This window comes from Oncorhynchus clarkii, chromosome 9, assembly GCF_045791955.1.
Source record: "Oncorhynchus clarkii lewisi isolate Uvic-CL-2024 chromosome 9, UVic_Ocla_1.0, whole genome shotgun sequence".
NCBI classification, from domain to species: domain Eukaryota; kingdom Metazoa; phylum Chordata; class Actinopteri; order Salmoniformes; family Salmonidae; genus Oncorhynchus; species Oncorhynchus clarkii.
This window is the reverse complement of record NC_092155.1, coordinates 75,357,527-75,382,427: the sequence shown is the minus strand read 5'-3', so window position 1 is coordinate 75,382,427 and position 24,901 is coordinate 75,357,527. Positions and strand designations below refer to the sequence as shown.

The window sequence follows — 24,901 nt, the reverse complement described above, 5'->3', positions numbered from 1 at the left end:
CTCAGAACAAAAGCATGTCGCTACACCCGCAATAACATCCGGTAAGTATGCGCATGCGACCAATAAAACATTTGAATAGGATAAAAAGAAGGTGGGAAAAAAAGGGGGTTGCACTAGTTACCACAGCCACAAAGTCAAATTTATCTCGAAAATAATAATTAAAACAAAAGATAAGCTATTTGGCCTTCATTGTAGGTTTAAGTTTTGGCATAATGTTAGCAGTGTGATTAAAGTTATGGTTAGGTTTAAAATCTAATTTTAACAAAAAAGAAATTGTATAAACGGGCGGGGTTTATGACGTTACGTCCGTGTGACGAGCGGGGCAAGGTGACGCCTTGAACAACGTCATCCACAGACGCCGGAAAAGGCGCAACCTGAGAGTTCATCATCGAGCTGAGGTGGCTTTATTATTGGAGCGAGTACTACCTGTTCGTATCTGTGTCCCTCGACGAATGAGGTTGTTATTGTTGAGAAACTGTCACGCCACAGGTTTCGTTTGATTGAGTGGACGGCACTGCTAGCTAGTTAGCCACCACCCTTTTCCATTTACTAGCTAACGTCGTTCTCGCTTTAAGGCGCTCAAATACTCCGCTCATTCGACGCCATGGACCCCGTTGGTCAAGGTAACGTAAATTACTGACACTATTGTTGAATTTAAGACATATTTGTCAGCTGGCCGTTGATTTAGGGGGAAGTTATTACAAATTCTTGTTCATGATTGTGCATTGGATATGAACGCAACTTGGGGGGGCCCGACGGCAGCAACAGCCGTTCTTCTGGAAATGTCATAGGAAGGGGAACGGAGGGCAGAGATCGAGTTACTGTAATTTAAATATGTTTGTTAATCATATTAGTTTAGTCCCTTATCAATGATCTCTTTTAATGTTTTTATAGTTATGCGATTATTCAATTAGCTTTTTTTTTTTTTTAAATCGCTCGTATCTTTTTTTTTTTGTAAACAAAGGCTATTTTGCTTGATAGTTAGAAAACGTAAATGGCTAGACAAGAACCAACCATCCTGGCTGCGTTAACTAGTTTGTTAGCTTGCCAGCTGATATGGTTCAATTGAGTGACACACCTTGGCTATGTTCCCAATGACCAACAAGGCAACAACAGTGAACATGTCATACCCCACGAAAGATGTAGCGGCCATTGAGTTATAGCGTGTGACACATTTTCAGTTGTGACCACAGATCTATTATGTTGACCAGAGATACTCAAGTGTCTCCTCTAATGGAAAATAAATGTATTTAAAAAAAAAAATGGAAGCCAGTTAGCCTGTGTGTACCAGTAGCATATACACTCTATACGCCACCTGCTGGAGAAGACGTATTTTGGGCCAAGTTATCCCTCTCGCTTTGCATCTTCCTCTCTGGTCTGACTAACAAATTTAATTTAATTATTATAGCACCCGCCTTGGGTCAATCAGTGTAATTTTGTTAAATGCCGGCTCTCTATGGCAAGACGCAACAATCACCCAAGTTTCTTCAAAATCGGGCCAGTGTTGAGATTGGGGGGGGGGGAATTATGCCAGGGCAGTGGCATTTAGCCTAGCTATCGAATTGTTTGATTAGCTAACGTTACATAATGTTAGTTTAGATACATGTCCCTCTAAAGGCATCCGTAGGTTCAGTTTGCTCCTAGCTGAGGAACGCTCAACTCTGTTCTCTTATCAGGCGGGGTTTAGTTTTTATTTGGTAGCAACAACATTGTCCCCATCAGTTGACTCTTGTAATAATGTCAATTCTGAAAACGCTTACGTGTACAACTGCGGTCCTTCCACGGGGATGCTGAAATACAAACAATCGCACTGAGACCGACTAATAGAAATGGGGGATTTGGCGGTTGTATTCTATACGTTATTTTAAAATTAAAAGTAGTTTTTTTTGAGCAGAAGGACCACAGTTGTCCAGGACAAAAAGGCACATGTAAGCGTTTTCATAATCAACTTTTTTTTTAAAGTATTGTTTCTAGCAAATCGCGCAACCAGTTATCCATACTGAACTCCGCATTGGTATAAGATAAGAGTTGAGCGTTTGCTCAGCTAGTTTGCTCCTAGCAAATCTAGGCGAAGATACCGGCTGTGCGGGCAAACTCTTTAAAGACCTTCAATTTAAATTTTAAAAAAGCGTAAATATGACTGTCTCCCTACGGTAGCAGCGACCTGGCCAGAAACGATTCCTCAACATAGCCCGAATTAATCCAAGACAAATCAAGAAAGCGGTCATTAATTCTGACGTTTTTCCGACGAGATCTTAATCGCGCAATTACATCACTAAGATGTTCTGGTGCAATATTTCTCAAGTGACAAAATGTGCATGAAATCTAGTCGTCTCTCATTGAATGAAAATGACCGCTTAATGTTCCCACTAGGAGTAGTGCTGGAAAAGGGCAGCTTAATGTTCCCACTAGGAGTAGTGCTGGAAAAGGGCCGCTTAATGTTCCCACTAGGAGTAGTGCTGGAAAAGGGCCGCTTAATGTTCCCACTCCTACTAGGAGTAGTGCTGGAAAAGGGCCGCTTAATGTTTCCACTAGGAGTAGTGCTGGAAAAGGGCAGCTTAATGTTCCTACTAGGAGTAGTGCTGGAAAAGGGCCGCTTAATGTTCCCACTCCTACTAGGAGTAGTGCTGGAAAAGGGCCGCTTAATGTTCCCACTCCTACTAGGATTAGTGCTGGAAAAGGGCCGCTTAATGTTCCCACTCCTACTAGGAGTAGTGCTGGAAAAGGGCCGCTTAATGTTCCCACTCCCACTAGGGGTAGTGCTGTTGACCAACCCAAGACGAAGGGGTGTGAACTTAACTTCTACCGGATATTTTCATATTAGTCACATGAAACATTTTGAGAACGGTGTGTAGCCTACAGCGACGTGCTCACTGTTGATCTTGTAATATGAAGAAATGAAAATATTTACGTTCTAAACGGTCTGAGCCTGTTGCATCGGTCTCATTGCGTAATTTTAACATTTAAATTCTGTGCGGTGGGTGTATGAATTTTGGATATTTCGTCCGAGTCTTTTTCGAACCGTAGACCCAAGGATGATGGGGCCCTTAATTTGAGCCCCAGAGGCAGTTATTTTTATAAGGACATTTACACATTTGGTTATCATTGTAATGTTGCAATATTTTATAGGCGACCAAGGGTGGCCAATCATCCTCCAGGAGAGCCTTAAAGGGGCAGTGTTGTATTTTGACACTGGCTTGAATATGCGAAGAAGCCAATAGCCTAAATTTGTCTGCTTCTCTTTGGTGAATAATTTTGTGATTCCTTGTATAATAAATAGAATGATGTAAAAAATTGTGTTACAGACCATTTTTGTTGTTGGGACAAGTTTAAATATAATATATTTAACCTTTTTTTATTTAACTAGTCAAGTCAGTTAAAAACAAATTCTTATTTTACAATGATGGCCTACACCGGCCAAACCCTCCCCTAACGACGCTAGGCCAATTGTGCACCGCCCTATGGGACCCACGATCACGGCCGGTTGTGATACAGCCCAGGATCGAACCAGGGTCTGTAGTGACGCCTCTAGCACTGAGTAAAAAATCTATCTTGTCTAAAGGGGAAGTGGAAAACAAAGAAGAAAATATGCTAACAGACTTGTTGTGGATAAAAATCTGTGTGCAGATGTCGTGCACACAATGACCTTTAGATTTGTATTCTGTACAATGTGTTTCCATCGCGTTTTAAACTCTACCGATGGATTTGTCACAGAACTGTTGCATTTTAAATAGCAAATGTGTTTACTCCGGTCTTGGCAGGTGTTCTCTAGCCAACAGCTGGCAGATAGAGTGCGGGTAGACTAGTCTACATCGATCGTCAAGTCACCAGAATAACACCCCATATTTATTAGCAAAGGAGCCTCAAACTCCTCACCATAAACTTCACAGGGTGGTGAAAGTTTATCATGACTTAATCTGTAGCCTAATAAACTGCATGGTTTCCCGAGTTGTAGTGGGAGGACCACACAAAGTATCATCGTGTGACTCCCAGGTTTACTTTTATATTTATCTGTAAATAGACCACCCATTTTGACCTACCTCATCCCCATGCTGTTTTTATTTATTTACTTTTCTGCTCTTTTGCACACCAATATCTCTACTTTCACATGACCATCTGATCATTTATCACTCCAGTGTTAATCTGCAAAACTGTAACTATTCGCCTACCTCCTCATGCCTTTTGCACACAATGTATATAGACTCTTTTTTTTCTACTGTGTTATTGACTTGTTAATTGTTTACTCCATGTGTAACTCTGTGTTGTCTGTTCACACTGCTTTGCTTTATCTTGGCCAGGTCGCAGTTGCAAATGAGAACTTGTTCTCAACTGGCCTACCTGGTTAAATAAAGGTGTTCTCAACTGGCCTACCTGGTTAAATAAAGGTGTTCTCAACTGGCCTACCTGGTTAAATAAATAATAAATAAATATATGGTTATTATATTAATATTTGCACATAAAGACGTTTCCTGTCGCCGTTTGTCGCATAATACAATACATTTTACAGACACAAAAATATTCCACCATGTCGAACAAACCAATTCTGTCGGCATTTTATAAAATTGTACCTAAATGTAATTTATTATGTATGTATATTCAGACCCCTTGCTTTTATTTCTAGATTTTGTTATGTTACAGCCATATTCTAAAATGGATTCGATTTAAAAAAAATTCTGTCTACACAACACCCCATAATGATAAAGCAAAAACAGGTTTATTGATTTTTTTTTTATCACACAAAAAAACCTTCTGAAATAACAACCCCCACAACAGGTTTCAGGTTTCCTGCAAACGTGGCACTTGTCATTCAGGCCAAAGAGTTCAATCTTGTTATTAATCAGATCAGAGCATCTTGTTTCTCATGGTCTGAGAATCTTTAGGTGCCTTTTGGTAAACTCCAAGCGGGCTGTCATGTGCTTTTTTTACTGAGGAGTGGGTTCTGTCTGGCCACTACCATAAAGGCCTGATTGGTGGAGTGCTGGAGAGATGGGAGAAACTCCTAGAAGAACAACCATTCCCTGAAGAACTCTGGAGTTCTGTCAGTGACCATCGGGTTCTTGGTCACCTCCCTGACCAAGGCCCTTTGTCCCCGATTGCTCAGTTTGGCCTAGTGGCCAGCTCTAGGATGAGTCTTGGTGGTTCCAAACATCTTCCATTTAAGAATGGAGGCCACTGTGTTATTGGGACCTTCAATGTTGCAGACGTGTTTTGGTACCCTTCCTCAGATCTGTTGCCTCGACACAATCCTGTCTCGGAGCTCTACGGACAATTCCTTCGGCCTCATGGCTTGGTTTTCGCTCTGACATGCACTGTCAACTGTGAGACATTGTATAGACAGGTGTTTGCCTTTCCAAATCATGTCCAATCAATTGAATATCCCACAGGTGGTCTCCAATCAAGTTGTAGAAACATCTCGAGGATGATCAATGGGAACAGAATGCACCTGAGCTCAATTACGAGTCTCATAGCAAAGGGTCTGAATATTTATGTGAATAAGGTATTTCTGTTTTTCATTTTTAATGTGCTAATTATTCTAGACCTGTTTTCGGTTTGCCATTATGGTGCATTGTGTGTAGATTGAGGATTTTGTTGTTGTGTAATCAATTTTTTAGAAAAGGCTGTAACGTAATAAAATGTGAAAGAAGTCAGGGAGTCTGAGTACTTCCTGAATGCACTGTATGTCCCGTTTTTTTAAAACTAGTTTCTACATTGTAAAATAATAGTGAAGACAGACATAAACAATGAAATAAAACATATGGAATCATGTAACCAAAAAGTGTTTCCTCTTTGTGTCCTAAATTGCACCTTATTCCCTATGTAGTGCAGCCACGTCAAAAGTAGTGCACTATATAGGGGGCCATTTGGGACACCAGCGTAGCCCAGTCCACTCAAGAGGATAGAGAGACAGGAGTGAACTAATGGACATTTTTAAAAGGCTGCTGCTTCTGTGGTGGGCTGTTTCCTCTTAGAAGAACGTTTAGGCCTAACTCTGTAATTAGCCCCGCTCTCTTCCGGGAGTCTTCTGCGTTTGACGGCACTAAGCACTTTCCTTACATCGTGTCGCTGTTTTCAATCTCCTTATCCGTCTCTGTAGCTATCCGTCTCTCTCTCTGTAGCTGCCCGTCTCTCTCTCTCTGTAGCTGCCCGTCTCTCTCTCTCTGTAGCTGCCCGTCTCTCTCTCTCTGTAGCTGCCCGTCTCTCTCTCTCTGTAGCTGCCCGTCTCTCTCTCTCTGTAGCTGCCCGTCTCTCTCTGTAGCTGCCCGTCTCTCTCTGTAGCTGCCCGTCTCTCTTTGTAGCTGCCCGTCTCTCTTTGTAGCTGCCCGTCTCTCTTTGTAGCTGCCCGTCTCTCTCTCTGTAGCTGCCCGTCTCTCTCTCTGTAGCTGCCCGTCTCTCTCTTTGTAGCTGCCCGTCTCTCTTTGTAGCTGCCCGTCTCTCTTTGTAGCTGCCCGTCTCTCTCTCTGTAGCTGCCCGTCTCTCTCTCTGTAGCTGCCCGTCTCTCTCTCTGTAGCTGCCCGTCTCTCTCTCTCTCTCTCTGTCTGTAGCTGCCCGTAACCAGGTTCCACACAACCTTTTTTTTTATGCGAGTACGCTGGATACAACAAAACAGAATGCCTTAGGCAAGGTGGGATTGTTTTATTCTGTCAAATGTATTATGTGAGAAATGGCGGCGCAAATATTGAAATAATAACCATCACACGGAAGTACACTTGGGAGGTCACGCGATGATGGTGCCGTCGGAGCGAATTTTACACCTCTTCTCCACATCTTGTCTGAATTTAGGAATCTGAATTTAGAAATGTATTTCATGTCACCTATTAACCCCATAATGTCAAAGAGGAATTGTGTTTTTTCAGACTTTTCTACAAATTAATTTCTAAATGAAAAGCTGAAATGTCTTTAAGGCAAGTATTCTACCCCTTTTTGTTATGTTAAGCCTAAATCAGTTCAGGAGTAAAAATGTGCTTAACAAGTCACATAATAAGTTCCATGAACTATCTGTGTGCAGCAATGGGGGTTTTAACATGATGGTTGAATGACCAGCTCATCTCTGTACCACAACACATACAGTTAATTATCTGTAATGTCCCTCAGTCAAGATCGGACAGGACACAAACATTCCAAAACGTGCATCCTGCACTAAAGTAAAACGGCAACAAAAGAGAACCAGTCAATTGTTTGTTCTGAATACAGTGTTATGTTTGGGGCAAATCCAACACATTACTGCATCTTTTGTTCTTCCTCTTTGACATGTTTTTAGAGTATTTTGTGTAGATTGCTGACACACACACACAAAAAAAGGCAATTATATCCAGTTTAGTCCCACTTTGTAACACACTGGGAAAAGTCTTGGTGTGAATATTTTCTGAATGAAGGCCCCACATACAGGAGGATGATTGATGCTCCTTGCCACTAAATTATGACAGTCTTCATAATATTCTGGAGATGCTTGACTACTGTTTGACACATAAAAATACATCTCGCCATTAATATCATCAATGTTCATTATAGGTTGTCTATCTGTCACTCGGGCTCCTGAGTGGCGCAGCGGTCTAAGGCGCTGCATCTCGGTGTAAGAGGCATCACTATAGTCCCTGGTTCGAATCCAGGCTGTATCACATCCGGCCGTGATTGGGAGTCCCATAGGGGCGGGGCACAATTTGACCCAGTCCCATAGGGCCGGGGGCCGTAATTGTAAAATAATAATTTTTATTCTTAACTGACTTGCCTAGTTAAAAGTAAATTTATTATTATAATTTATTATTATTTATTTTATAATAATCTGCGAGCTGTTGACTAGAGCCAAAGTGCCAAGACTAGTGGCCACATTCACTATATAACGCAACATCGGTTGGGACAAGGCGATGGAAACCCATTTGACTTTTGCGTATTTTATTCAACCGCACAAATAGTTTTTATGTGCGGTACGTCATCAACACACATCCTTTTGATCTGCGACAAGTCAAATAGTTTTTGTGCGGTACGTCATCAACACACATCCTTTTGATCTGCAACAAGTCAAATTGTTTTTATGTGCGGTACGTCATCAACACACATCCTTTTGATCTGCGACAAGTCAAATTGATGGAAACATCTCTGATGGGGAAAATGCGCTTATTTTATTTTAGAATATTCATATGAAATTCTCTCTCTCTCGACCCAGACATCAACCTGAACTCCCCCAACAAGGGCCTTGGTCCCGCAGGAGGAGTAGACTCCCTAACGGAGGGGGGAGCCATGGGAGTAGCAGCCGTCAACACGCTGCCCCCAGGGCTCACAGAGGAAGAGGCCGAGGAGCTCTACTCTGATCTAGCCAAGGTAGGCCCTGTTGTCCTGTCTGTTGGGGTTAAGGTTAGAGGTAGCCATGGGCGTAGTAGCCATCAACACGCTGCCCCCAGGGCTCACGGAGGAGGCCGAGGAGCTCCACTCTCAACCAGCCAAGCTAGGGTCCTGTGTCTTCATCTGTCTGTCATCCTGTCTGTAGGTCTGAACTCACCAATGTAGGTCGTTGTTGTCCCTAGTGTTTGGTTTACTAATAATCCATTCAACAAATATTTGAGGAACTCCGTTTCAGACAATGGGGACACTGAAAATTATAAACAAAATTATAAACATGTAAAGTGTTGGTCTCATGTTTCGTGAGTTGAAATAAAAGATCCCAGAAATGTTCCATACGCACAAAAAAACAGATTTCTCTAAAATGTTGTGCACAAATTTGTTTACATCCCTGTTAGTGAGCATTTCTCCTTTGCCAAGATAATCCACCCACCTGACAGGAAGTGGCATATCAAGAAGCTGATTAAACAGCATGATCATTACACAGGTGCACCAAAGATCTTTATAACTAAAATAGACCACAGCCTGTCCTTTCCAATGGGAACAAATGAGTCATAGTGGGCAAAACAAGTGTGGCATCGTGTGGGTGAGCGGTTTGCTGATGTCAACGTTGTGAACAGAGTGCCCCACGGTGGGGTTATGCAGGCATAAGGCATAAACTACGGACAATGAACACACTTGCATTTTATTGATGGCAATTTGAATGCACAGATATCGTAAAGAGATCCTGAGGCCCATTGTTGTGCCATTCATCTGCCGTCATCTCATGTTTCAGCAAGATAATGCACTGCCCCATGTCGGAAGGATCGGTACACAATTCCTGGAAGCTGAAAAAGTCCCAGTTTTTCCATGGTCTGCGTACTCACCAGACATGTCACCCATTGAGCATGTTTGGGATGCTCTGGATCGACGTGTAGGACAGCGTGTTCCAGTTCCCGCCAATATCCAGCAACTTCACATTCATTGAAGAGGAATGGGACAACATTCCATAGGCCACAATCAACAGCCTGACCCACTCTGTGTGAAGGATGTGCTGCATGAGGCAAATGGTGGTCACACCAGATACTGACTGGTTTTCTGATCCACGTCCAACCTTTGTTTTTTAAGGTATCTGTGACCAACATATGCATGTCTGTATATCTATTCATGTGAAATCCATAGATTAGGGCCTAATTTATTTATTTTAATTGACTGACGTCCTTATGTGAAGAGTGAACTCAGTAAACTTAAATTGTTGCGTTTTTATATTTTGGTTCAATGGAGTTTGCATGCTTTAGGACTATTCACCCAAAGAAGGTCTCTTCAGTTAACCCACACTGGAGAAAGGAGCCTGGACTTGACCTCTCCTGTGTGTTGCTGTCAGGTGGAGGAGGAGATCAACACCCTGAGACAGGTGCTCCTGGCCAAAGAGAAGCATTCTGCTGATCTGAAGAGGAAGCTGGGGCTGAGCCCCCTCAACGAGCTCAAACAGAACCTCGCCAAGGGGTGGCAGGATGTCCAGACCTCCAATGCGTAAGTAGAAGATCCTTTGAAAAATAATAATGTTCAAATCCTTGGTTAAAAAAAACACTAAGTCAAACTAGAAGGGTGAAACATCTTATAATGTTTTAAAATTTCAGTATGAGTCCTTGTAACTGATTTTTAATGACCGAAGATGATAACCTGTTGTTTTTCAATGGGAGAAATGAGTCCTAGTGGGCAGAGCCAAGCATGAGCTACCGAGATCCTTGTGACGCGTTGTATCATGCATTTATATTTCCTTTAGGGAACGCCTACTCTGAAGTGCACGGGTGCAGTAACTCAATTTGCCCTTGCACTCGTAAACAACAAAACATTTTATACTTTGGAGAAGGGTCAAGTCGACAACTTAGTCCACTGTGTTCATACCAGATTTTAGTTTTGAGAACTGAAAACTGTATTGCAGTCCAATGTTTAATGGATGAGAAAATTGGCAGAATGTTGGCCCAAATCCGTCTCCTCCCACTGCCGGCCACTGGGCTTCCTCTCGGCACCATATTTGGTAGTGGATGCTTCACATTTTATACATCCGGTGAAACATCTGGCTCATTATTCTATCTGTGGTTGTAGCTACTGGATCGTTCCCTTCTCAGATATCATATCAACCTAAGCCTCTTACAAATTCTTGACTCTTACTGTAGGGCTGTGCTGTGCTAAGCCTGGTTATCGTTCTGGAACCGTTCTGTAAATTACATGGTGAATAGAAAATGTCTGAGCCCGTTTTACGGTTCTGGATCTACCCTATAGCATGAATCAGGCGACCAGACAGACTGCTAACCGTGGGCACACCGCTGAGCTGTACATCTCTGACCCCAGTCTCTGTCTTCTAGCTATGTCAGAACCACTGAGAAACTTGGCGAGTGGAATGAGAAAGTTACCGGTTCAGAGTTGTGAGTCTCTCTCCTGTTTTTGCTGCTCAATCGATCGCCACCTGTCGCCTGCAACTAGTGTGTTTGCCGCTCCCCCCCCCCCCCCCTCTGCTCAGAACTTTAATAACATGGCTGCTGTATCTCACCGTTTTATTATGTTGTAACACCTGTTTTTGTCCGTAGGGAGCATGTTCCTCTGCTTGCTAAGTGGGGAAAACTCCCATTCCCTGTGAGACCATCTGTTTTTATAAAGGCCTTTTATTTAATAATAGAGAGGGTTTTTAACGTCACGGAAAGATGTAGTTTAATTTGCTACTTTTTTTCATTTTTTTTCAGTGTCGTGGTAATGTCATAGGGTAGGAATTGTTTTTGTTATGTCTTGAGTCGGCAAGTTAAACCACTTTTATGTCAAACCTAAATATGTTCAGGAGTAAAAAAAAAATGTGATGACATAAGATGCATGGACTCACTCTGTGTGGAATATTTATTCGTGCTTACAACTTACATCTGGGTGGTCCCGGGAATTGAACTCGCTACATTGGTGTTTTTTTTAAATTTTTTAATAAGCTACAATCTAGACCATAAGCAAGGCATGGACCGGTATTACCAAATGACGCTACGGCCTTCTTCTGTTTTGGGGTATTTTTAACGAGGCTGACGGCTTCAAGGTCATTGCTGTGTGAACACGAGATCTCCTGCCGACACTACTTGGAGATCTCTGAACAGGGTGTCGGCAGTCAAACGTTTGGATAATCCCACACCGGTAAGGAGTCTCAATGAGCCATGCGGGAGCTAAAGCTGTCGGCCCATCTCAAAATGATCCTTTTTTTTTTTTTGATCGCTAGCTAGCTAGCAATGGCTCACCATCACATTGACGTCTGTCAGTCGTCTATCAGTTCCTTACTATAAAACGGGGAACTTCCTTGCCCGAGGCTTCTCAGTGTTAAGGTGACATCGTCTGAACCAACAACCAATATTTGTTTTTACACTTCTGTTATTAGTTTGGTGGTAGTTAGTTGCGCTTAAAGCTAGGGAAACAGGGGGGGGACCTAATGCCCCCCCCCCCTCTTCCATGCTACAGTATTTATATCCTACATCTATGTGGAAAGGTAGTAAAACTAACTTTCTCACGCCACCACTGTTGCTACGGCAACAAAACAAAAAAATCTGAATGGCTGTAGGCCAATATTAACAGGCTTGGTAAGTGGCTTATTTGTGAGCTATCTTGCACTGTTCTTTCAGTATACATACGTGCACACACACACACAGTTTTGCTCTTAACAGGATTGTGTGGGTGAGGAATGGAATGCTAGAGAGAAACACCAATCGAGAGAGGGCTAGGTTGGCTGTGTGTGCACCTGTGAGATTGCATTGTGACCAGACACATTTTGAAAAGCCAACTGACATTTTACTCCTGAGGCTGACCTGTTGCACCCTCTACAACCACTGTGATTATTATTATAATCTGACCCTGCTGGTCATCTATGAACATTTTGAAGAACAATCTGGCTTTAATAACCATGTTCTGTTATAATATCCACCCGGCACAGCCAGAAGAGGACTGGCCACCTTTCAGATCCTGCTTCCTCTATAGGTTTCTTCCTAGGTTCCTGCCTTTTTCTAGGGAGTTTTTCTGAGCCACTGTGCTTCTAAATATGCATTGTTTGGTGTTTTTAGGCTGAGTTTCTGCATAAGCACTTTTTTACAAAAGCTTTATAAATAAATGTTGATTTGTATCAGTATTTACAGATGTAGAAGAAAGTAAAGTGTTCATTTAGCCTATTTTTAGCAAGACTGCAGCTATGGTATGTATTGCGTTCCGGTTTCCTTTCTAGTCAGCAGAAACGTAGCCACATCCTCCTTTCCATTCCGACAAAACAGGATCTGCAGGATACCACTAATTCCATGTTTTGTTTCAGGACACTGTTTGGTTTGTGCGAACTGAACGACTTATCAAATATTCTGATGCTGGATACTCTTTGTGGGTTACTAAGGGAGTTCTAATCCCTAAACATAGACTAGTTTAGTGCAACCCCCGTTATGTACTTGAAGCCCTAGACATTTTCCAAAGACTTATTTAAAAAAAATATATATTAAAAAATATTGTCATTGTTGTCCCGACACATTAATCAAGATTTTGAATTTGTGTGTGTGAAGTCCAATTTCATATAAACGTCAAGTCTCTAACTTGCCCTTTCCTTCCATGTAAAAAGTGTTTTTTTTTTGTTGGTTAAAATGTCGTACTGTGTGTCCGTAGATATCTGACAGCGTCTGAAACTTTGGATGGCATTGCCCAATCTGAAGCGTGAGTCTATATATACATTACTTTTTTGTTTATTTGTTTAAGTTGGTTTCAGCAGGGGTAAAAGGGGCTTCTGTCTTCATGCCATTTGCTTGGTGCTTGGAGGGAGGAGTTGTTCTGTCTGACCATGCTTCTGTTCTGTTCGGCTGGTGGTGTGTGGATGGTGAGGTGGTTTCAGTGTGGGTTTGATGGTAGCTTCTCTCTGTAGTGGTTCTTTAGGCCCTGTTCCTCAACTGCAGCCCTGGAGCCCCCCCCCCCACCCCCTCCCAAAAAGTCACATTTTTGGCTTAGCCTTGCACATGCCTACATCAATTAATCAATATTATTATAGCTTGTGTGGTGCAACAACATAAGTTGTTGGTGACTTGAGGACTGAAGTTGAGGCTGTTTAAAATTGTCCTACTGAAGGCCTGGTCTGGCTGAATGTACCGGCATTCTTCTTAGTCATCACATCTCCTGCAGACCCTCTGACCTGCTTTACAAGGTGTAACAATCTATCATTCATTAATTCATTCATTGTCCACTAGCTGCATAGTTTCCCCAACTGTGTTCACTATTATCAAATAGTTATCAATACCATTTTTTTGTGTGTATTGGTCAGTCTGAATAGAAATCAATGTTAAAGGATGAGGACTTAGACCCTATAGACTTGTGTACTGAATGGATGTCTAGTAAGCGACGCTTGCTCTATCAGGGTGACGTAGCTATTGATGCCACGCTAGAGACAATCGCCACCTCTGCTCAGTCGTCTGTCTGTGGAGTACCACCCCTGTATAGGCCTAACAGCCATGCATTGAGGGATATCTGTATACGATGGGATTATACAATATTATGGGCATTGGGCAGGAATGTGTGTAGAATGGAACACGTGGTTACCGTGGTTTTGATACCATTCCATTCCAGCCATTACTACGAGCCGTCCTCCCCTCAGCACAGTCTTGTCGGGGTAGATTCCTGCTTTAGGTTGGTCACATTGAGGTTTGTTAAGGAGGCCGAGATCTTTTAATGTAAAGACTATTTTACTTCTGTTTTCAATTTATAGTACAATTTAAAATAACCTATTTTTTTTTTGCTTTTCGAGATTTGTTTTAGGCTGCTGCGTTGTGCAATTGATCCACCCACCCAGTTGAACTTAAAAATACTGTATACGGACGGGGTCAGTAGTCCGTCTCACCCTACTGAACTCCCACTGGGGTCGGGGTCGGTAGTCCGTCTCGCCCTACTGAACTCCCACTGGGGTCGGGGTCAGTAGTCCGTCTCGCCCTACTGAATCCCACTGGGGTCGGGGTCGGTAGTCCGTCTCGCCCTACTGAACTCCCACTGGGGTCGGGGTCGGTAGTCCGTCTCGCCCTACTGAACTCCCACTGGGGTCGGTAGTCCGTCTCGCCCTACTGAACTCCCACTGGGGTCGGTAGTGTGATGTAGACAAAAAGTAGAGAAGTCCCTGTCTTTGTCCCTTCTAACTTACTGGCTGTCAATGAAGCCATTTTTAATATACTTTTCAATCAAACCATTGAGCGGAGACCTAATGCTTAATTTAATGTTCTTGGTGGAGACATTGGTCACGTATTGGATACAAGCTGTTGCTCTGTGCTATTCTTCTCTTCGCTTGTTTCCTCTGTATTTCTGCAGTATTTCTCCTATATAGCTGTTCATTAGTCCAGACAGTCAAAGGCCCAATTCTGATGTTTCGTCCAATTTGTCAAAGGAGCTGATCGGTTCAAAGACCAATTAGTGGAAACTTATCAGAATTGGGCTGCTCTGTTTTTTTTTTTTTTTTTTTTTTAAAGGCAGCTTTTGTCTGTGATTTAACTCCTTAGTGGCTGACTTCCTGACTGCTTAATCTGTTCTAAACCAAGTGAGGCTGGTTTTCAGTTCTAAGGAGATTCTCTCTCGCCCTCTCTCTCTCGCCCTCTCTCTCTCGCCCTCTCTCTCTCGCCCTCTCGGTCTACCATCTTCCCTCTACCCCTCTCTCTCTCGCCCTCTCTCTCTCGCCCTATCTCTCTCGCCCTCTCGGTCTACCATCTTCCCTCTACTCCCATCTCTCGTCCTATCTCTCGCCCTCTCGGTCTACCATCTTCCCTCTACTCCCATCTCTATCTCTCGCCCTCTCGGTCTACCATCTTCCCTCTACTCCCATCTCTCGCCCTCTCGGTCTACCATCTTCCCTCTACTCCCATCTCTCTCTCTCTCCCTCCCTTATTTTCTTCTCTCCCCTTACAGGTATAAGAAGACTTCTGAGACCCTGTCTGTGGCTGGACAGAAGACCACTGCTGCCTTCTCCACCATGGGCACTGTCCTCAGCAGGAAACTGGGAGACATGAGGTACAGACCAAGGCACAAAATGGCTGCCGCTGGCCCTTCCTGTAGAACAGGGGTGGAAAACCATAGAAATAGAATTACTAGATTAATAAAAATAAAAAAAAGATTTTTTTTTTTAAAGCCCCTCGGATAACAAATGTTTTCACTGTTACAGAACAGTGACTTGGGTATATTAATTGTAGTATTTATATAGACCAACCCTCTAGGGCTGTAGCAAATCTACTAATCAGCTGTACCTTAGGACCTTGATTAGCTGAATCGGGAATTACAGCAGGACTGGAGCAAATACCTGTGTACTACCCAGTAGTTATCCAGGAAGAGGGTTGACTACCCCACAGATACCTTAAAGGTAAGGGAGTGGATCAGAAAAACAGTCAGTATCTGGTGTTGCCACCATTTGCGTCATGCAGCGCGACACATCTCCTTCACATAGAGTTGATCAGGCTGTTGATTGTAGACTGTGGAATGTTCCACTCTTCGATGGCTAAGTAAAGTTGCTGGATATTGGCGGGAACTGGAACAAGCTGTCGTACACATCGATCCAGAGCATCCCAAACATGCTCAATGGGTGACATGTCTGAGTATGCAGGCCATGGAAGAACTGGGACATTTTTAACTTCCAAGAATTGGGTCTAGAACCTTGTGACATGGGGCCGTGCATTATCATGCTGAAACATGAGCTGATGGAGGAGGATGAATGGCACCACAATGGGCCTCAGGGTCTCTTCACGGTGTCTCTATGCAGTGAAATTTCCTTTGATAAAATGCAATTGTGTTTGTTGTCTGTAGCTTATGCCTGCCCATACCATAACCCCACCACCACCACGGGGCCCTCTGTTCACAATGTTGAAATCAGCAAACTGCTCGCCCACATGACGCCATACATGTGGTTGCGGCCGGTTAGACGTACTGCCAAATTCTCTAAAACGACGTTGGCTTATGGTAGAGAAATTAACATTAAATTCTCTGGCAACAGCTCTGGTGGATATTACTGCAGTCAGCATGCCAATTGAACTCTCCTTCAAAACTTGAGACATCTGTGGCACTGTGTTGTGACAATCTGCTCATTTTGCACATTTTGGTGGCTTTTTATTGTCCCCAGCACAAGGTGCTCCTGTGTAAAGATCATGCTGTTTAATCAGCTTCTTGATATGCCACACCTGTCAGGTGGATAGATTTATCTTGGCAAAGGAGAAATGCTCACTAACATGTAAACAAATTTGTGCATCAACAATTTGAGAAGCTTTTTGTGTGAATAGAACTTGTCTGGGCTCTTTATTTCAGCTCATGAAACATGGGACCAACACTTTCACATGTTGAGTTTATATTTGTGTTCAGTGGAGATACTAGCTGTGGTGAAGGCATGTGGACCATACCTTTTGTACAGCTATGTTGAAGATGCCTTTATGGTTCAAAGCAACGCTGTCATTCATGTTATACATATGTTAAATAAGCCCATCTGTCCATTTATCACCTACACTTTAATCACCCTCCTAATTACATACTAACTCCACTATCTAAGGGACCTGGGAATATGCTTGTTAACATTTTAACGTTTCCACTTCAGTGTGTGTGTGTGTGTGTTGGCATCCTCCCCTGTTCTAGCCGTGGCTTCCCAGCTCCGCTGCCCCCGTTTTTTGGGTTGTTCTATTTGTCTCATTTTGATCATTGTATTTTGATTTTTTTTTTTCCATTTTCATCTATCCATCACCAAGCCTGACTAATTGATTTCTGATAATGGATCCTAACACCCCCTACAGCGGGGCTTCATCGATGCCATCTAACACCCCCTACAGCGGGGCTTCATCGATACCATCTAACACCCCCTACAGAGGGGCTTCATGCCATCTAACACCCCCTACAGAGGGGCTTCATGCCATCTAACACCCCCTACAGAGGGGCTTCATGCCATCTAACACCCCCTACAGAGGGGCTTCATGCCATCTAACACCCCCTACAGAGGGGCTTCATGCCATCTAACACCCCCTACAGAGGGGCTTCATCGATTGCCATCTAACACCCCCTACAGAGGGGCTTCATCGATTGCCATCTAACACCCCCTACAGAGGGGCTTCATCGATTGCCATCTAACACCCCCTACAGAGGGGCTTCATCGATTGCCATCTAACACCCCCTACAGAGGGGCTTCATGCCATCTAACACCCCCTACAGAGGGGCTTCATGCCATCTAACACCCCCTACAGAGGGGCTTCATGCCATCTAACACCCCCTACAGAGGGGCTTCATCGATTGCCATCTAACACCCCCTACAGAGGGGCTTCATCGATTGCCATCTAACACCCCCTACAGAGGGGCTTCATGCCATCTAACACCCCCTACAGCGGGGCTTCATCGATGCCATTAACACCCCCTACAGAGGGGCTTCATCGATTGCCATCTAACACCCCCTACAGAGGGGCTTCATCGATTGCCATCTAACACCCCCTACAGTGGGGCTTCATGCCATCTAACACCCCCTACAGCGGGGCTTCATCGATGCCATTAACACCCCCTACAGCGGGGCTTCATCGATGCCATCTAACACCCCCTACAGTGGGGCTTCATCGATGCCATCTAACACCCCCTACAGTGGGGCTTCATCGATGCCATCTAACACCCCCTACAGTGGGGCTTCATCGATGCCATCTAACACCCCCTACAGTGGGGCTTCATGCCATCTAACACCCCCTACAGTGGGGCTTCATGCCATCTAACACCCCCTACAGTGGGGCTTCATGCCATCTAACACCCCCTACAGTGGGGATTCATGCCATCTAACACCCCCTACAGCGGGGCTTCATCGATGCCATCTAACACCCCCTACAGCGGGGCTTCATCGATGCCATCTAACACCCCCTACAGTGGGGCTTCATGCCATCTAACACCCCCTACAGTGGGGCTTCATGCCATCTAACACCCCCTACAGTGGGGATTCATGCCATCTAACACCCCCTACAGTGGGGCTTCATGCCATCTAACACCCCCTACAGCGGGGCTTCATCGATGCCATCTAACACCCCCTACAGCGGGGCTTCATCGATGCCATCTAACACCCCCTACAGCGGGGCTTCATCGATGCCATCTAACACATGTAGCCACCATGGCTGACCTGCGTAAAATTCTTTGTCCCTTTAAAATCATGTCAACGTATGGTTGTCCCAAATGGCTCCCTTTTTCTCCTATCTAGTGCACTACTTTAGACCAGAGTCCTATGGGACCCTATTCCCTATATAGTGCACTACTTTAGACTTGAACCCTATGGTCAAAAGTGATGCCCTAAATAGTGTGCCATGCCGTCTAGGACACTTCCTCTGCAACCCTGCCCTACAGTAGCTTATCTATGCCCCAACCTGATAGGCTAACTCTGCTCCGGCCAACCACTGCTTGTTCCTCACCCTGTTTTCGTTTTTCCTGTTTGTTTTAATTGCTGCGAATGGTCTACAGAGCGCTGCCTTTCTCAAACTCCTTTGGGTAAGAGTACTCTGCTGCTGCTGGGACCCGAAACATCCCAATTAAGCTACTTGATCAACTTCTATAGCAGATCTGTCCAGTAAAGACTGCTAGTCTGTATACTGATCTGCTGCAGAAGTTAATTCATAACTTTTATTGAATGCTAATTTGTAATCCCTCTTGCTGTTATGATCATGAATATCCTATTGATATCAGAGTCAGTTCCCCTGTATATGAGTATGCCTGTTAACCTGATTTGTTTGACTGAAGTGGTCACCAGTCTCCTCAACTTGCACAGACTTTAACTGGGTTCGTTGTCTGCTCTTTAATCTTTCTGTCCCTTTTTAAAGATAGTTAGAAGAAGCAACATTGTATCTGTCTCCATTAGGGCATCTGTGAGAGCATGGGGCAGTGACATTGAGGACATCTCCATTTTGAAGTAGTCAATTTTCTTCTTCTACTATCAACTATATCTACTATAGTTGATAAACAAACTGACAGGGTGCATACTGCCACCTGGAGGTTGTTTGAACAGGTATGAAGCCAAGGCTGATGATTTACTGCCACCTGCAGTTATGAAATGTTGGCTGATCCCTCCTGACGACCTGGTTGGCATCATGTGATCATTAACCCTAGATGACTACTTCAAAATGGTGAAAGTCATCATTGGCGCTACCCAATGCTAAAACGAGCTTTTGGGGGTCTAGAGTCCTCTCTCTGCTTGGCTCTTAACACTCACACTTCCTTGTCTCCTTCCCTTTAATGCTTACAAAGTAGCAACTACTCCATCCGCCAATCGATAAGTATGCCAACGATGAGGTAAATTGGCTCTCACACTTTTTTTTTTTGCTTTTTTTTTTTAAAATTATAGTTTACTATTTTATTGATCACTTTAATGAAATTAGCATTTTAGATTAACAGTTGTGATGGTGTTTTTAAATAAAATAATTATGCTTTTGTAATTGGAGATTGCTTGTAATCAGAATCATAGTCTCACACAATACAGAGTTGACTCCATTTTTTAATTTTTTAAAGCAACTCTCTTAAGACAAGCGTATGACCAGATGATGTGTAAAGATGTCCTCTCCGTCAGTTTAACCCTGGATTTAAGGAATCTGGTGGTTGAGCATCTTTAGTATTCTAAATGTACTTTAATTAAAGTGGAGGATTATTCTTTTAGCATCCGGGGGTTTCTATCGTGAATGAACACTTCTGAAAGTTGTGGTGTTTAGTCAGTGATATTCCTATGTGCTCATGTGTAGACTTTTTAAAATTTTATTTGCTTGAATGTTTTGTAATATCTGTTTTGCAGAAACTCTCCTACCTTCAAGTCGTTCGAGGACAAAGTTGGGAACATCAAGGTGAGCTGGAAGTGGTTCATGGGCAGATGATGACGGTGTACTGCGTCAGGGACCACTCTTGATAACCAATTCATCAGGGACCCCTCATATCAGAACACAACTTAATTTAGAGGGTGATTTTGTTAAATCGCATCCATACAGTTTTACTATGACTTCTGCAGTGCAGGGCCTGACTAAGTCTCAGGCCCTGGGAAAGAACATTTTAAAGGTTCCATCTTGGCATCAGAGAATGTTGCTGTTTTTAAAGCTTATTTCTTGTAATTCTATACGTTTTTGCCGTTTTAAGCTTAGTAGAAGCCGTTTTAAGCATTTGCCGTTTTAAGCTTAGTAGAGTTTGTTACTTTTGTATACTTTTTAGGCAGTAGTTCAGAAAGTAACACTCACTCCTACGGCGTTCCTCTCTTTACTGTGCCCACTGGGCCGTTGGGCCCGCCCTGCAACCTCATTTGATAACCCTGGGCCGGCCTCTTGCTCACTGTCACTCAAGTTCAAGGGGCCGAAGCTCATTGGCTTGGAGGCTGGCCCACGTGGTGTTGGGAAAATGGCACGGCACACCTTCAAGAAAACAGTCACTTTCAAACTAGTGATTTTGTGGCTAATTGAAGTAAAACAGTAATTCTGCTCATAGATGATGCATGTATGAATTACACAGACACATCCAGCCCAAAACGGGAGGTTTAAAACGTGTGTATGTATGTCGCTAAAGAACCGGGCTCACGTCTTTGAACTAGTGCATTTTATGTTCAAAAAGGAACCTTCTGGCAAATACAAGACTTGTGGATACCAATATCCCCTGCGAGCCGCCCATGTTGTGCATCAGAGGGCCAAGACACTGGATGAATAATACTACATCTCACCCTCTAAACGTTTTCCACAGATCCCTTGTCCAAAAATTAGTTTCATCTGTTATTGCTTGCAATATTACAAAAATATATATGTATATATGTTTTGCCGTCTGGTCGCGGATCCCCTACAGGTCCTGAACCCAACTTTGAGAACCTCTATTCTAGTAGACGCTGACTTAACACAACTCTATTTTGAACTGAAATGTACCAACAAGCCAAGTCAAATGGAAAAGTATATTTTTCTAGTTTGTACATTACAAATAGATTTTTTTTTTACAAAAATGTATCTGCATTGTGCACTAACAGCATATTTTTGCTGTGCTGCCAACAAGTGTACCCTACACATGAGTTGGAGGTTAGAAATGCTTCTATAAACTGGGTAGTTCGAGCCCTGAATGCTGATTGGCTGAAAGCTGTGGTATATCAGACCATAAACCATTGGTATGACATTTTATTTTTACTCCTCTAATTACATCGGTAACCTGTTTATAATAGCAATAAGGAACCTCAGGGGTTTGTGGTATATGGCCAATATACCACGGCTAAGGGCTGTATCCAGGCACTCCATGTTGCGTCGTGCTTAAGAACAGCCCTTAGCCGTGGTATATTGGTCATATACCACACCCCCTCGAGCCTTATTGGTTAAGTATCCTATTTTTAAAAATACATTGTTATTGGATTATTCTCAACGGTCTCTCAAACATCTATTTGTTTTTAAAATGACTGTCTCCCTGAAGATTGACCATCTGTTCTGTTCACAGTTGGGCTGATTTGTGTCCCTTCGCTGCAGCACAGGTAAACCAAACGTGGCATGGGGAAAGTTGATGATAAGAGTTGTACCTAGTATTTACTAACGGGCTTGTTTGGGTTATTGTTAGATTGTATCCTAGCTTGGTGTCACTTTATTTGTAATGTTTAACTGGTGCTGCAGCCCAGGCATTTTTTTATTTTTTAGGTGTGAAACTTCTTAACAGATGCATGATCAGTACGAATGAATTTCAAATTACTGGGTTAATCTCTCGCACACAGCTCCTTTTGAATGAAATGACTTCTGGGAAGATTTACCATCACATTTGATACCAGACCATTTAAAAAAAAATAATAATAATAATAATAATTCTCTCTCTCATCCTTCAGTACATGGTGGTTGGACCCAGAGGTAACGGAGAAGCTGTCCAGTCCCCGACCGAAACTAACCCCGTTCAGGACAACGCACCCTTCTGAAGCTCCTCCTTCCGCGCTTATCACCGGGACTGTGACGACATCATCGCTGAGTGACCCTTGACCTGTGACATCACCCTCCAACACCATATGCCATTACTCACTACTGCCTCCCTCCTCAGTTACCTATAGGCCAGTCCTAAATGGGCCCTTGGCTCCTAGGCCCTTGTGGAGATCTGATTAGGACTGGATAGGTGTAAGCAACACGGTAACAATTCCACGTATCCTATGAGAAAGTGGAGCCACTCACCGTATTGTTTAAACCGATCTGAGTTGTTGCCAGATTTGCCCTCACCGATCTAGTCAACTTCATCTCTACACAAGTGCCTCGGGAGTTATGGGCTTAAGGGTCGATCTAGAATCTCCCTCAGCCTCCTCGACCTACTAAAAGCATGTGCATATCTCATCTCAATCGACCGCAAAGGACAACAGGTTACACAACATCAAATCACCAACCGCATGTAAAAAAACAACAAACTGTTAAACCATTTTGTATTTATAAAACTATTTTACACTGCTTTTACATAACTTTTATCTATATGTAAAATTATATATGAATAGATATATTGTAAACAATACTGCAAGTCGGCATTTATCAGTAGGTAAGGAGGATGGAGAGGCTCGAGGAAACACGAGTGCAAAAAATGTCCAAAAGAGGAGAGAATGTCTAAAATAAAAAACACTATGAATAAAACAACGATATCTGTTTTGTACCCTGCTGGGCATTTACTTCAGTTTATTTTCTACACTGAACAGAATGTGAAGCAATGCTTTGCTGTATAGCTTCCTGGCGAATGTAGAAACTGTCTTTTGGCCTTATTCTTTCACTCCTATTACTTTGTTGGTAGAAAGGTTTCTTTTGGTGTTTTTTTTTGTTTTGTTTTTTTGTAGAAAAGGGTTTTAAAGGGGGAGCGGTTTTATCACTCTGTTGGCTCACTGCTGATGTGCCACATCTGAGTTGATCTACTTTGAAATTCAGTCCAGACATTCTGACATTATTATATGAAGAATTGTCCCCATGCCACATAACTAATTCCCCACGTGTGTGTGCACGTGAATTATGTACACACTTGTCTCGTGCACACACCATACACTCCCACAGACCCTGACTAACGTCACTGTTATGATCACGAACACTTCCTGTTTTAGCCAGTTTGGACTAATCCAACCTTTTTTTAACGCGGATGATCAACTAGCGGTCACCGTTATCCTGCCACAACCTTCAACAGCAGCCGTTGGTTTGGTAGCACCGTCACGTTTTGTTATTTTCAACATGAAGTACATACTTTAGATTTTTTTTTTGTTTTTTTTTGCCTGATCTCTTTCTATCCATGGGATTGGATGTTCATTTTGCCTTTTATCTATCCTACTTAAGTAATTTACTTTTTTAAAAATCTGTTCGTTTTTAGTAGTCCTACTTGGGTGATGCATTTTAGATTCTTCTCTTGGGTGGAGTAGAAGAGTCATTTTTGTATTTAAGTGCCATCTGTAAATCGTTTTGATTTATTAAACCTGCCTGTTATATTTCTCTCGAGAATCCTGAAGTTTAGATTTCATTAGGATGCCCATTTAGCTGTTGCGCATGCAGCAGCTACTCTTCCTGGGGTCTACATGAAACTAAATATATGACCGAGTACAGAACCGTTGTAGACGAGAACAGAAGACAATAGTACTGATACTGGTTTCCCAGACCCAGAGAATCTCCATTGAGAATACTTTTTAGTCCAGGACTGGTCTTTAATCAGTGTTGGCAGACCGGTCCTCACAGACAGCCTAATTCTGACGTTTTGGACAATTATTGTTAAAAGATCTGATTGGTCAAAAGACTAATTGGCGACAAAAGATCAGAATTGGGCTTGCCTGAGTAAACGCCGTTTTAAGTACGGTAGGTTTCTACTGTCTCTGGTTATGACAGGGCAAGGAGAAAGGCATTATGTAACTTGTGCAGAGCTGCAAATACATGTTTGGGTCAAATGTACATTTTTGCAACGGGATGAAAGAATGACTATATATAATTGCTTTATTTAGGACGTGAGTCTAGTTGTAGACATTAAAGGGATCAGATAAGCTAATGTTGGCTGAAAAAATAATAATTGTGGCTTGTTTTATGTTTGGATTTCAATAAAGCATTAATTTAAAGGAGAGATTTGTGTGGTTAGTGTTTACATTTTATTTGACCTCCGCAGATCATAAAGGAGGGATTTCCATTCTCTTTTTAACGAACTTTTCTCTACATGTATTCTGACATTGAACTCAAAGCATGAGAATAGCACGATATTCACCCGCTATTCGTTTAGGGTGGAGATCAAATCAATTAAGGTGTGTCTACAGTTACACCATATTCTGACCTCAAATTATTCAAAAACAGTTGTCCTACTTTTTTTTTCCTGGCTTCCACTGTGATTTTGGCCACGCACCGCTACTGACTTTATGCGCGATGAAACGATGATTAAGGTCAAGCAACCTGTTGGTTCCGAGGTGAACATCTACTTTGTTTTTTTATGATATAAATTACACCGTTCTCCATGCACTTTAATTTACAAATTGATACGAGCTAGGTAAATGATTACGCCTTTTTGATAAGGGGATTGTAAATATAAATGACAATTGTTTTACAGTGTACCTTATGATCGCTTGAGAGAAAATGTGAAACCAGTCAAGAATATCAACATATCACAT

General features: G+C 42.8%; 1 protein-coding gene across 8 annotated transcripts; it reads left to right on the top strand.

Moving 5' to 3' along the window:
* Window positions 1–290: 290 nt before the first annotated feature.
* Window positions 291–24,366, top strand: LOC139416953 (tumor protein D54-like). 8 transcript variants are annotated; one of them, XM_071166158.1, is made up of 9 exons: window positions 333–623; window positions 8,162–8,316; window positions 9,698–9,846; window positions 10,683–10,742; window positions 12,979–13,026; window positions 15,247–15,348; window positions 20,108–20,156; window positions 21,763–21,796; window positions 22,139–24,366. In XM_071166158.1, exons 1-8 carry the CDS (start codon window positions 605–607, stop codon window positions 21,769–21,771), a joined length of 591 nt encoding a protein of 196 aa, XP_071022259.1. In that variant the 5' UTR covers window positions 333–604; the 3' UTR covers window positions 21,772–21,796; window positions 22,139–24,366. The 8 variants fall into 8 exon arrangements, with proteins under 8 accessions (XP_071022263.1, XP_071022259.1, XP_071022264.1 ...); XM_071166162.1 differs by lacking the exon at window positions 10,683–10,742 and having other exon boundaries at window positions 291–623; XM_071166161.1 differs by lacking the exon at window positions 12,979–13,026 and having other exon boundaries at window positions 353–623.
* The last annotated feature ends 535 nt before the right edge of the window (window positions 24,367–24,901 follow it).